At 38.7% G+C, this 13,935-nt stretch overlaps 3 protein-coding genes across 3 annotated transcripts in view; all 3 read left to right on the top strand.

The window, feature by feature from the left end:
- The first annotated feature begins 488 nt into the window (after positions 1-488).
- LOC143856410 (disease resistance protein At4g27190-like) overlaps positions 489-13,935 on the top strand; it is a 58,298-nt gene continuing 44,851 nt past the window's right edge. The window contains exon 1 of the mRNA XM_077366611.1: positions 489-3,550. Coding sequence (XP_077222726.1) covers positions 660-3,512 — 2,853 coding nt within the window. The 5' untranslated portion in view covers positions 489-659 and the 3' untranslated portion in view covers positions 3,513-3,550. The remainder of the gene's footprint in view (positions 3,551-13,935) is intronic.
- LOC143855815 (putative disease resistance protein At3g15700) lies at positions 8,352-8,738 on the top strand. The gene has a single exon (XM_077365877.1). It carries the CDS (start codon positions 8,352-8,354, stop codon positions 8,736-8,738), a length of 387 nt encoding a protein of 128 aa, XP_077221992.1.
- On the top strand, positions 8,759-9,169 carry LOC143855814 (putative disease resistance protein At1g52660). Its single transcript, XM_077365876.1, has one exon. The coding sequence runs from the start codon at positions 8,759-8,761 to the stop codon at positions 9,167-9,169; it is 411 nt and encodes a 136-aa protein (XP_077221991.1).

Here is a 13,935-nt window from a genome sequence, read left to right as displayed (position 1 = left end):
TAAAGGGAGACAATGTTTGTTTTGTGGAGCCAACATCCTTCTATTTAATTGGAAAATATGATTGCCTGACTGAAAGTGATCTTTGGACAAATGGAGATCCACTACACACACTATTAAATGGACGGTCCGGATCAATCAAAGGTGGGTCTTCCTAGAATTATGCCACAAAACCAGTAATGAACCCAACTATAATTGATTCCAAAACAAAGGACTCTTGGTTAAAAAAGAAAAGAAAAAAAGAGCTGAAGATTTTCATAAAGGGAAATGTATTTCTCCCCTAAACGGATAAAATCACCATTTAAATGTTTCTGTGAGAATGGTTCACTGCTTCAGGGTAAATGAAATAATTATGGATTTGCTCTTTGTAACCTACGTTTTAATTTATAGAGAAAATAAAATCACAGCTTGGGATTCCTTGTTTGGGCCCCACCACTCCATGTGAAGTGTTGCCCAAAAGGAAGAAAATGTGGATCAAAACTTCCAACCAACACCCTGATGCTTTATCTTTTTTATTTTGAGTTGTTTTTAGAGTTTTGTTTGAGGAAGGTAAATTAAAGTTCCAAACACGTTTGTTGGAGATCACAGCTTCCTTGATCTCTGAGTCTCTGGTAAGCTTCTTTTACGTTCAAAGAGGAGCTACCCATTTCATCCACACTACCATGCAGGCTGTAGCTCAAGTTGCTGGCGAGACTATTGCACAAAGAGTCCGTTCGTTCAGGGACCTCTCAGACAATGTTGAGAATCTCAAAAGAGAAATGAAAGAATTAAAGAGCAAGTGGCTTGATATCAAAGCACGGATACGGGAAGCTGAAAGACAAGTGTTGAGACCCAAGAATCTAGTATTGAATTGGGTCACAGAGGTGGACAACATAGAAGCGGACATCAATTCCATAAAGTCACAGTTCGACAACATGTCACGCTTCAACTTGAAGTCTCGCTACGAATTGGGTAAGAAGGTCATTAGAATGACCGAAATTGTTGTAAACCTCAAAGGCAGGGGTGGTTTCGACGAGGTTGCTGTGTGCCCTTCACCCCCGAGGGTGTTGGAGATGCCCACTACATCAACACATGGTCAGGAGTCATATGAAGAAACCTTATGGCGTTGCTTACATGATGAGAAATATTCAATGGTTTGTGTGCACGGCATGGGGGGAGTTGGGAAAACAACTCTCATGAAAACCATCAACAATCGGCTCGTTGGAACCCAAGACTTTGATATGGTGATTTGGATAACTGTGTCCAAGGATCTGAATATAGAAAGGACCCAACTAGCCATTGGAAGCAAATTGGGTTTGCTTTTCGGTGGTGATGAAGATCAAGAGTCGAGAGGAAGGAAAATCTTCGCAAGGTTGAAGAACTCGAGGTATGTGTTGATGTTGGACGATCTTTGGGAGGAAATTATCTTGGATGATGTCGGAATTCCAAAGCCAAATAAGGAAAATAAATGCAAAATCGTGCTGAGTACTCGTTTCCTTCGAGTATCTAATGCCATGGACGCTGATATGCAGTTTAAAGTTAAAACACTTGGGGGCGAGGAAGCTTGGAATTTGTTCCATGAGAAAACAGGGGAGGTAGTGCTTTTGCCGGACATCCAAGCCTTGGTGGTCGAGGTTGTGAAAGAGTGTGGTGGTTTACCTCTAGCAATTATCACTGTAGGGAGAGCTATGCGAGGAAAGGAAAGGAAAGAGGTGTGGCTGGATGCTTTAAGGGCATTGAAGGAATCGGCGGTCCCAGAAATTGAAGGTATGGAGCCTAAAGTTTTTCGATCTTTGAAACTCAGTTATGACTGCTTAGAGGAAGATAACATCAAACTCTACTTCTTGTACTGTGCACTATATCAAGAAGATACTGAGATATATGTACCTGAGCTGGTAAAATATTGGACAATGGAAGGATTTGCAAATAATGTTGATAACTTGGAGGATGCATCAAATAAAGGGTACCGCATCATTGAAAGATTGAAGGGCGCATGTCTCTTAGAGGAGTTGTATGGAAATTATGTCAAGATGCACGATTTGATCCGTGACTTGGCAATATGGATCACGTCATCATCGATGAAAGAAGGCCCAAAATTCCTGGTAAAAGCTGGGATGGGACTAAAGGAGGCACCCAAGGAAAATATGTGGGAAGGGGTTGAGAGGGTTTCATTGATGAGAAACCAAATAGAAAGGCTTCCAACTAGGCCAAATTGCCCTACTTTGGTGTCCTTATTCCTCCAACAAAACGATGTATTAAGGACCATCCCAAGTAGCTTCTTTGAACTTATGCCACAGCTTAGGGTTCTTGATCTTAGTTACACCCATATTGAATCACTTCCAATGTCTTTATCGTCATTGGTGAATCTACGTGCACTCATTTTAAGAAATTGTCACAGTTTGATGAAGGTACCACCATTGGGACATCTGAAACACCTGGAATTTCTAAATCTCAAAGAATGTAGGGGCATTGGAGAACTACCTCAAGGCATTGAAGAATTGGTTAATCTTAAGAGTTTGAATTTATCATATTTGCTTTGTGTGACAACAATTCCATGCAGAACGATATGTAGCTTATCTAGTCTAGAGAAGCTAAGCATGATCGGGACACCTATAAAATGGGCAAAGGAAGGAGGGCTAGAAGATGTGAATGAAGGCACTGGTTATAGCTTAGCAGAGCTAGCAACGTTAACACACATTTACAAACTTTATATCACAATAAAGGATATTGATTGTCTTTCTCAAGATTCTTTCCATCCGCGACAACTGTCGAGTTTGAGGAAATTCAATTTTGAATTTGGCAAAAACAATACACCTATGATTAAGCTACGTAGCAGCGATAAAAAATTGTGCGTCTATGGATGTGAGTATTTTCCTCCTTGCTGTAAGATAATACAAGAGTACGCAGAAGGCATAGGTATTTATGCATGCAACGGTCTAAAACGAGGAATTTCTGAAATAGCAGGCCATTCTCTGACCTTAAGAAACCTTGTGATTGCCAATTGTCCTCAAGTGGATTGCATTATAGACAACGGAGACGTAGGACACAATATTGAGTCGATGAATCTCTATGGGTTATCAAATTTGAAGAAGCTAATCATGGGACATGGAAGCCTAAGTCTTCGACAATTGAAATCATTGTGTATTGGTTCCTGTGAACAGTTGAGTGGTACTCTCTTCTCCTCTAACCTTGTACATCATCTGGATAATTTGGAGTATCTTTTTATCCATGATTGTGATAAGATTGAGGAAATTATAGAAGAGGGGGATAACATGCTAGTTCTCAACAATGCACTCCCAAGTTTACACCACCTACAGCTTAAGCGAGTAAAGGGATTAAGAAGCATTTGTAGTACGAGGGTGTCTTTCACTTCCTTGGAAACGATGCGGATACATAGATGTACAAAATTGAAGAAGCTCCCTTCCTGCCCTAGCATTCAAATATTTAAAGCGGAAAGGGAATGGTTTGAAGAGTTAAATTGGGAAGATGGCGAGAATACCAAGTCCCTCTTCACCAATGCTTTCAAAGAGCTCTAGATCGATGGTGGACCTATCCCTTGATTGACTTTAGAAAGGTGCACAGCTCTTTCATTTTGTATGTTCCCTTGTTTTTTTTTCTATTCTTTCGAATGGCTCTTTCATTTTGTACTTGTAAAAAAATCCGTGCTACGTTGTGATACAAGGGGAGACAATAAATTTAGTTGGGTTTTTTCCATGAGACAAAAAAACTGAGATGTGTTTTGTAATGCCCGGCCTGTTCTGAAATTTTTTTAAATAGGTGTCCTTATCAAATTGAACTTATGGCAACTTTTTCTTCTTCTAATTAGTGTCATTATCAAAATTTATCTTATTTAACTAACTGCTTAGAATGGGTGTCGTTACCAACATTAGACTTACGATTAATTGCTTGGAATGGGTGTCGTTATCAAAATCCAGTTTAGGGAATGGGTGTCGTTTTAAAAGGCCATGATAGCTCTTGGATTAGTAAGGCACTGTAGGTTTCTAATAGGAAATTCCTAAATGGTAGTGTAAAGAGAGATATTTCCCTATTAATCTTATTTAGAGGGGGAAAGTAGGAGAGATGGGCATAATTCGTTAGTGTCTCTTTTTTTGAATTTTTGGATTAGCATGATCTGTTGCCATAAGGATGACCCAATCAATTGTTTAACTAAATAAAGTATGGTGGGAGAATTTCTACATAGTTTCCACAATTTTTTTCTTCTATCAGCTGACATCTATTAGCTCTTTTATTTTGTTTAATTCCAATAGAATAGCTTACTAATTTCTATATATGTGTTTTTTTCTTGAATATGGCTTGCAGGGTGAAGTGAAATATAGAGGAGCCTTTCTTAGCTGGTTTTTATTTAGGTGAGAATAAGAAGGGAATTACCAATCAAAAAAAAAGAAGGGAATTAGATGATGTGGGTGGTCTTGTTTGAAGGGAATTAGCTTGTTTTTATATAGATGATGTGGGTGCTCTTGTTTCTTAGCTTATATGTATGTCTTTATAAATAAAATGAATGGAGCTTTGTTCTCTCTCATAAAATGAATGGAGTTTTGCTCTCTCTCTCTCTCTCTCAAACAGTGGGTGTGAGAGCGGTTGGAACCCACAATCTTTTTAAGGATATGTTTATCATTTTTCAAATGAGGAATACTAAACTGAAGCGCGCCTTTTACATTTAGCACTGAAAAATGTAAAAGTAAATGCTCTTTGGTGATTTTTGCTAGGGTACCCTCCCCTTATCAAATACACAAGGGTATTTAAGTAGCTTATTAGGGATGGCTTTTTGGAAGCTCGCTGATCCTCTCCTTGAAAGTAACAATGTTCGAAGTTCTCTAACACAAGCTTTGACACGTGGGCATAAGGCACTTTGAGTTCTATGTAGACACGTGGACAACAACACCAATTTAAGAAAAGCATGTTTGGCGACGTCCAAAAACATGGATTCCATGATTTTTTTTTATGGTTCCAAACATTCCAGTTTATCTTTGAGGGCAAACATAAACTGGCGGTGTTCGATAGACTTCCTCGAAGAAGCGTATCCTTCCCTAGACTTTTGTATTAACTGAGCTAGTGGTTGAAACCACATCCCTCAACTCAAGAGCGTGTGCTTTCACGCAATTACATCTGCATCAGTCTTGACCTTGCAAAGGAAGTTTAAGGAGATTGCACTTAAGTGGGTTGTCTATATTTTGTTAGTGGGGTGTCTTAATCCTCTATGAGAAGATCTTGGGTCGAAGAAATTTCATTCATACAAGTACGAGGTCTCTAGAAGGAAGCCCCTCCCTCAAGTTTCATCAAGATAAAATTTGGCGATCCAGTTTAGGAAACCTACGTCCAAAAATGAGCGGGTGGGGGGAGTCTCATTCTCAGGTCAGAAGGCCTCCTAAAAAAGCATACTTAGGTCTACTTGGTGTGACATGCTACAAATGCTAAGGTGCAGGTAGCTTTAACTGAAATTCACTTAAGGCCCGTTTGGATGCGGAGATTTTGATTTGGATTTCTCACATTTGGATCGGATCAAATTCTTGGATTTCTAATTTGGCAGCTGACAATGAAAAAAAATTAGATTTCTAATTTGCTGTGGAAATAAGAAATTGGAAATCCACAGATATGGCAGTTTCCTTCACCCTCTTTGCTCCTCAACCTCTCCCCTCGGCTAGGAAGTACCCCCTTCCCTCTCTGTCTCCCTCTACATGAGCTGCCGGATCTAGTCAATTTGCATTCAAAACTCAATTCCAAATCCAAATACAAAATGGGAGGTATCCAAACAGGCCCTTAATCGAAACCGGGACTTTAGACCAGCTTATTGTAGGAGATTATAGAAATGAAATTAGTTTGCTAAAGTTATAAATTCCCTTGGAGGTTAGCCTACAAATACCATTGAGGAGATTTTGAAACAGATAAGAGGACCAAGTAAGGTGTTGAACCATTAAAAAAAAAACTAAGGTTTTGACGTGTTTTGAGATTCGCTAACATAAAGGCAGACAAATTGGCCCACCCAGACTCAGACTCTCCCTTAATTTTTTTTGTTTTCTTTTATTTGACTTGTAGCTGACCACCTCAGATAAGGCAAGTAGTCTCCTAGAAGTTTGGATCAAAACATGCAACCAAACACCCACCACTAGTATATTTATATACTAGGTGCACTCCAAAACCAACCAAAATGCCTAGCAAACCCATATATTGTGCAACTAGACAGACCCTATAAGTTTGCTACACAGTCATAACAAATGATCGACATGACTCAATAACAGATACAGTTCCTAAATGAAAAATCATTGCCCAAATGAGGCACAAGATTTCTTCCTGACATGATTTTCCCATTGTCAAGCTTAAAAAATGATACAAATACCGCCTTGGAGGTTGACTCTGTATCTTGATCTGTGTTGTCGTGACTCTGATTCACATGTTTTCACTTAAAAGAAATGTCCAATGCTTGAAAAATTAAGAACAAAATGAAGCATTTGATTCAATTTGTTTTCGATTGTCTCTCATTTGATTCAATTTGTTACAAGAGCAATGTGAGCCCAGATCATCTGTTTATGAAAGAACACAGGCAATAATGAGAATTTACCAGTGATTCCCATTTCTCAAGTTGGATGTACCTATCTGGAGAAATAAATTTAGATATTTTATCACATATGGAAATAAACATGCATTCATACAGTAAAAGACCAAGTCCTTTTTGTTGAGCATATGAGATGGTAGTTTGAGAATTTATCAGAATGCACAGCTTCATCTATACAACTCCCATCTGCTTCGTTCCCAACCTTAGACTCTTCTAGACCCCACGCTTCCCCGCTCCCGCCCCCGTACCTGCTTTGTGCTTCTAAGGTTATGACAGTCTGAAGTCCAGCCAAGTTGTTTCTCCTTCGTCCCAACTGGAATAGATTCTGCGGAATTCTCCAACTTCCTTTTAAAAATTTTCCTTGAGACTTAGGGCGTGTTCGACAACTATTCCTTTCCGGGATTTTCCCCTTTTTTAGGGGTGTAAATGAGGAAAGCCAAAAAACTTTCTAAAATCTTGTTCGGCTGCGTGACCCATTTAGGTCTATTTCTAAAATTTCGCCTACTTTTTCAACTAAAAAATAGGATTCTACGAAGTGATAAATAGCCATTTCTAAAGTTTCTCATCACTCCGTTTCTCGCCCGTTTAATTGGGCGAGAATGAGAAGCGTTGCTGAACGTGCCCTTAATCTTTCGAGCTTTGAGTTTTGATCCAAAGGGGCCCATGTCAAAAGCCTTAGGTTTAAAAGATTCCAAAATTTTCCTAGCTTTTGAAATTTTACCGACTGAGATCCTTTGTTTGGGGGGAGATCCACCAGACCATGATTTCGTTTAGGGGCAGAAAGGTCATTCCTCTTAGCACCAGACCCACTAGGTAACGAGCGAATTTGACCAAAATTCTTGATTACAGATCCCAAAGTGCAGCCAGCTGGCACTCGGGAAAGCGAGAGCAGAGAAGTCTTAGAGAGTGTACCCTGCACATAGTCGCCTTTTGATTTTGATTGATAGAGCTCAAAATTAAAATTTGAATTCAGGATAGTGGATCCCAAGGGGTCACCGGAAACCTGGCCCCGAAGCTCTGAAGAAGACGGGAGGAACTCAACAGGTGTCACCTGCAAACTTCTCGAAACCTGGGGGTCCGGATTAGCCTCGATCGCTGAAGGCACCATCCCCCTCGAATTTAATATAGGGGAGGGCTCATAATTAGGTAAATCAGAACAATCAGGACAAGCCCCGGCTATCTCTTGAATTTCAATTCCAATCGTATAGTAATGGTCTGAGATCCGGATTTTAACAAAGGAACCAGATAGCTTCCATCGGGGAGCTAGGATTTTGGTTGATACAAAACCCATACATTGTTGGTGACTTCCTTCCATCTTCACCTCCAAGATCTTACCAAAAAGGCTCCCTAAAGCAGTAAAGCTTTCTTCACCTCCAGGATTTTGGTTGATACAGAACTCATACATTGTTGGTGACATAGAGAATCCAGCTCACACTGATTGAATACCTCACAAATTCAATTTTTGGCTCTATAACTTAATCATTTCCTTGTATATGAGAAGAACATCAAGCTTTCTTCGAAATGTTTAGTATGTTGCAATATTTTCATTTGGTTTGCATTCAATCATGATCCTTGTGGGATGTGGGCCATGTGGCTGACATTTGCTCTAACTGGAAAAGCTTCACCATTTGGGCGCTGCCTTTAGATCTATTGAAAGTAAAACATGTGAAGTAGCCAATTTTCAACAGGAAATCATTGGTCAAATTGTTTAGGATTATCTGATTTTTATTAAACTCAGAGTTCGATCAGATGTCGCGCTTCAACTTGAAGTCTCGCTACGAATTGGGAAAGAGGGGTCATTAGAATGACCGAAATTGTTGTAAACCTCAAAGGCAGAGGTGATTTCGATGAGGTTGCTGTGTGCTCTTCACCCCCAAGGGTGTTGGAGATGCCCACTACATCAACACATGGTGAGGAGTCATATGAAGAAACCTTATGGCGTTGCTTGCATGATGATAACTACGCAATGGTTTGTGTGCATGGCATGGGGGGAGTTGGGAAAACAACTCTCATGAAAACCATCAACAATCGGCTTGTTGGAACCCAAGACTTTGATGTGGTGATTTGGATAACTGTGTCCAAGGATCTGAATATAGAAAGGACCCAACTAGCCATTGGAAGCAAATTGGGATTGTATTTTGCTAGTGATGAAGATCAAGAGTCAAAGGAAGGAAAATCTTTGCAAGGTTGAAGAGCTCGACGTATGTGCTGATGTTGGACGATCTTTGGGTGGAAATTGTCTTGGACGATGTCAGAATTCCAAAGCCAAATAAGGAAAATAAATGCAAAATCGTGCTGAGTACTCGTTTCCTTCAAGTGTCTAATGCCGAGGACGCTGATATGCAGTTTAAAGTCAAAACACTTGGGAGCGACAAAGCTTGGAATTTGTTCCATGAGAAAGCAGGGGAGGTAGTACTTTGGCCGGACATCCAAGCCTTAGCGGTGGAGATTGTGAAAGAGTGTGATGGTTTACCTCTAGCAATTATCACTGTGGGGAGAGCTATGCGAGGAAAGGAAAGGAAAGAGGTGTGGCTGGATGCATTAAGGGCATTGAAAGAATTGGCAGTCCCAGAAATTGAAGGTATCGAGCCTGAAGTTTTTCGATCTTTGAAACTCAGCTAGGATTGCTTAGAGGAAGATAACATCAAACTCTACTTCTTGTATTGTGCACTATATCCTGAAGCTTATGTGATAGATGTAAGTGACTGATACATGGGAAGTAGGATCTGAAGAACACTCCAAATTTAATGTGAACGAGAAGGGATTTGAATGGATCGTGACTGAGACATAGGTGGATCGGATCTGAAGTGGATTCGTTGACACCCCTAATAAAAATAGTTGGGTATTTTCGATAAGGCAAAAAAATGAGATGTGTTTTATTCAAATTACATAATAAAATAATATATTTCAAACATTTTTCAAATATGTTAGCAAACATATGAGGGACTAAACCATAGAATCCTATACCATTCTAAAAGCCTGAATGATTGAAAATTCATGGTCATCTTTCTCTTAAATTCCCTGTATGTCCTGCCATTTAAATCTCTAACCACCTTAGATCTTTCATACAATTCATCTCTATGGTCAATTCTTTTAGGCCTTTATAGTCTTTTCAGCTTCTAAGTCACCCTCTGGTAGATACTGAGGAGATGTCTTTTTGTTCATTGACGTACCTATTGTGCTAAGGAAATAAGTGGGAGAAAGACAACAAAAATGATTGGGAGATAGGTTTATTTGAGAAAACCGGGCCTCGATAACACACAAGTGTTGACTGGAATATACAATCTGCCTTCAGCAGGATTCCCTTTTCCTTTAAATAGCTTAACGTCCTTCAAGTACATAATACTGAAAAAAAGCTTACGAGATCCATTTGGATGGATTAGGGTTTTTTCTTTTCACAATGGTCTAAAAATGCTGAAACTTAAATTGGTTTCTTCTGCCAGGAATTTTTGTTATCTGAGAGGAAATATTATGCGAAATGGAGTTTCAGGAGCTCCTATCCATGGATGATTGTAGAAAGTCCGGTTGATGCAATATTTCAGGCACAACACTGTTTTTCATTAATGATACATCAGATGTGTTTTGGTCTAACATGATGTATTCCACCAGGAATTTTTATCATTTGAGCAGGGATACTCAGTATGCAAATTGGAGTTTCAGGAGGAATTATCCATGGATGATTCTTGAAAGTCCGGTTGATGCAATATTTCAGGTAAAACACGGTAATACTTTAGAACTTCTTTATTAGTGAATGTGCTTTTCATATAATAAATTACATAATTTAAATTGGTTTACATTAATTTCATTTGTTGTGAGACTATTCTTATTTTCTCTTCTGATGAACTGTTGTTGACACACAAAAACAGAAACAAAACAAAACAAAACAAAAAAAAAACAGTTACTGCCCAATTAACAATATTGATTGTGTTCATCTATACCCAAATATATAGGGGTCTAAATCCATTTCTAATAGGAAGAGGTACATGAGAATCTAGGATAGAAGATTGTTTCTCAAACTCTCACTCTGAAGGTGATTTGATTCTAACTCTCACCTTTGAGAGAATAGATGATTCAATCAGATTCGAAATGATAATTTGGACCTCTTTTGGGTGCCAAAGTCACTTCCCCAAGCTTGAAGATTAAAAACATTTTGTGCATGGTTTTATAATGTATACCGTATTAGCTTGTTCTAAATATTGCTTATGAGGTGTGCAATCTAGTCATTCTTTCCATGTTAATATTAACCTTATCCTGAGAGTTCAATTGGATCATATAGGTATTAAATGTTGAAACAAAAGCACAATGCTCTGAACTTTGAGCAGAAAATAAATTTTCTAGGCTGATAATATCTGAACTGGTAACTAGATAATCAGTGCCCCATATATATAGAACCATTTACATTTGGAAGACTATTCAATCTCAATAAACAATTGGAAATTTCTTTGTTCATGCATACCATGGCTGTCAATCATGTTCTTCGTAGCCAAGTTCCATACTTTTCAAATCTCCCATGCACTTGGAATAATAAATTAGAAGGTAACTTAATATGTTTTGAAGTAGGGTCTAGATAACCTGATGCAGAATCTCACAAAGAAAAGCTTTGATACCAAATTGATGTAGGCACCGTGAAGAAAAAGAGAAGAAAGGGAAGAGAAATAGCCGAAAGGGGAGAGAATTAGAAGAATAGGGGAAGAAGAGACGAAAATAACCTGAAGAAGAGACGAATTTAGGGAGAAGTAGAAGAAGAAGACAAGAATAGACGAATTTAGGAAGAGGAGAAGAAATCAGAAGAGGGAAGAAGAAAATCAGGATTAGAGGGAGAAGAATCTTTATTCAATATCAATCAAAGTTCATAATCTCTACTACATAAGGCCTATATATAGGCAATTAGAAATCCTTAAAATAAGGAAACTGCCTAATTTAAGAATCTCTAAAAAGTAAATATTGAAATAAAATTCCTAGAAACTAAAATAACATGGAAAATAAATTCCTAAACTAAATAACATGGAAATATAAATCCTAATGGGCAAATATGCCACTTATTGGTCCTTGGTTACTTTTTTTTCGGTTCTCGGTTCCCTGTTCCATGAACCGTAAGAACCGAACCGAACAGTAGTACATAGTAGGACCGAACCGAACATAATTGGTTCGGTCCGGTCCGGTTCTCCGGTTCTAATGGCTAATTAGTAATTAGTAATTATAATTTATAAAAACTTTTAATTAAAGTTATAATATAAGTTACTTTCTTATTATAAAAATAGTATTAACTATTACTTATTAATATTATAAGTAATTTATATTAATAAGTATATGTATAATAGAAATATAAAAAATAGTATATATATATATATATATATTCAAAAGTTCGGTTCTTCGGTTCCAGAACCGAACCAAGAACATTAGACCCGGAACCGAACCGAATAAGTTCGGTTCTTCATCAGTGGAACCGAACCGGACCCAAAGTAGTTTTAAACAGGTCGGTTCCGGTTCGGTTCTTCGGGTTCTTCGGGTCTGGTTCGGTTCTGGCCACCCCTACAAATACCGTCAAAACTGGTACTTAATTACTAAAAGGAGGGTGTTCAAGGCGAAAGCATGGGGTCAAATAAGAAATTACCCTTTTTTCTTTATTTGTAACCTTATGTGTCACCGACATATGGCAAGTCACGTGACCCGCTATCAATAGAAAGGGACAGAAGGGGGTGGTAATTGTAGAAACCAGGGGGTGATATTGAAAGATATAAATTACTTATTAGAAGTTACTTATATCACAAGTAACTTACCTATTGAAACAGAATTTAATATAGGAAGTATCCCTTCATACGGCAAAGAGATAGAAAGAGCTGGGAATTGCAAAACCGCGTGGGGTTTCCTTCTTCATTACGAAACAGAGGGCAGTTTCTTTCTCCTTCTACCTCACAATGTGTTGTCTGCACAAACCCTACTTTCCTCTGTCTCAATTTCACACAGTTGAAGACGAGACGATGCGGAGCGGCGGTGGTGGGGTACGATGTACGGTGATGGTGGTATTTGTAAGAGGGATGTAAAGTGGGTTTTGGGGCTGAAACACAAGAAAAAGTAGTGGTTTCTGGGCAGTTTTGAGGGTCTGGAAGTTGTGGTTTATGGGAGAAACAATGGTAAGGCCTAGGATTGGGTTTAATGGCAAACTGGGTTGAAAATCTACTGTGAGGAAAGGGGTTTTGCTGAGACTAAAGGTGACTTTTGGGAGGGTGTTGGGATGGAAGACAAATGTCTTTGGGCCGAAGTAAAAGGGTAAAACTGGGCTAGGAGGGACTGATTGGTGGTAGATTTTAGGGCTGTAGATAAAGAATGGAAGAGAGGCTGAAAACAGGGACTGGTTTGGATCGGATGAAAGAACGTGTGGTAACGGACGGCTGCAAGCCTGCAACTAAAAGGCAATGGATTGATTTTGAAGGGGCTGAGATGGATATAGATTTCTAACGGCTACGGGAAGGTATGAAGGTGGGTCTGTTAATGAGGGGTTGTTGGGTTGAGAATTGGGGTCTGTGATTTGATGGGAATAAAGATGAAACACTAGGGGTAAAAGGTGAAACAGATTGTACCGGCTGCAAAAAAGGTTCGGATTGCAGATTTCTGGAGTGTAATTTCCAGGCTATTCATGGCTCAAAATTCGGAGACTTCACGTGATGGCGATTTGCGGCTTGGTCGGAAGTTGCGTTGTGATCGAAAGTTGCTTGGATCTTTGGCTCTGATACCAAATTGATGCAGGATCTCACAAAAAAAAGCTTTGATACCAAATTGATGTAGGCACCATGAAGAAAAAGAGAAGAAAGGGAAGAGAAATAGACGAAAGGGGAGAGAATTAGAAGAATAGGGTAAGAAGAGACGAAAATAACCTGAAGAAGAGATGAATTTAGGGAGAAGTAGAAGAAGAAGAGAAGAATAGACGAATTTAGGAAGAGGAGAAGAAATCAGAAGAGGGACAAAAATCAAAATTAGAGGGAGAAGAATCTTTATCCAATATCAATCAAAGTTCATAATCTCTACTACATAAGGCCTATATATAGGCAATTAGAAGTTCTTAAAATAAGGAAACTGCTTAATTTAAGAATCCCTAAAAAGTAAATATTGAAATAAAATTCCTAGAAACTAAAATAACATGGAAAATAAATTCCTAAACTAAATAACATGGAAATATAAATCCTAATGGGCAAATATGCCACTTATTGGCCTATTATCTGCATCATAACCTGATTTAGTACCACGAAATTGAACAATGTAAGATGTGTTTGAAATTGCGAAGAGGGATTGGTCCCAAAATGTTGGTATATCCAACCGAAAGCATGACGGGTTATGGTCTGGAAGTATGATACAATTCTTTGTGATGAGGATGAGAAGTGATGGAACCT

Source organism: Tasmannia lanceolata, unplaced genomic scaffold (genome assembly GCF_043159265.1).
Source record: "Tasmannia lanceolata isolate RefF3 unplaced genomic scaffold, GAP_Taslan_0.1 ptg000023l, whole genome shotgun sequence".
Taxonomy (NCBI): Eukaryota; Viridiplantae; Streptophyta; class Magnoliopsida; order Canellales; family Winteraceae; genus Tasmannia; species Tasmannia lanceolata.
This window is presented reverse-complemented; position numbering and strand designations above follow the sequence as displayed.

Coding starts and splice junctions, on each gene's coding strand:
- LOC143855815 (XM_077365877.1), top strand. CDS start 8,352: ATGACCGAAATTGTTGTAAACCTCAAAGGCAGAGGTGATTTCGATGAG.
- LOC143855814 (XM_077365876.1), top strand. CDS start 8,759: ATGTTGGACGATCTTTGGGTGGAAATTGTCTTGGACGATGTCAGAATT.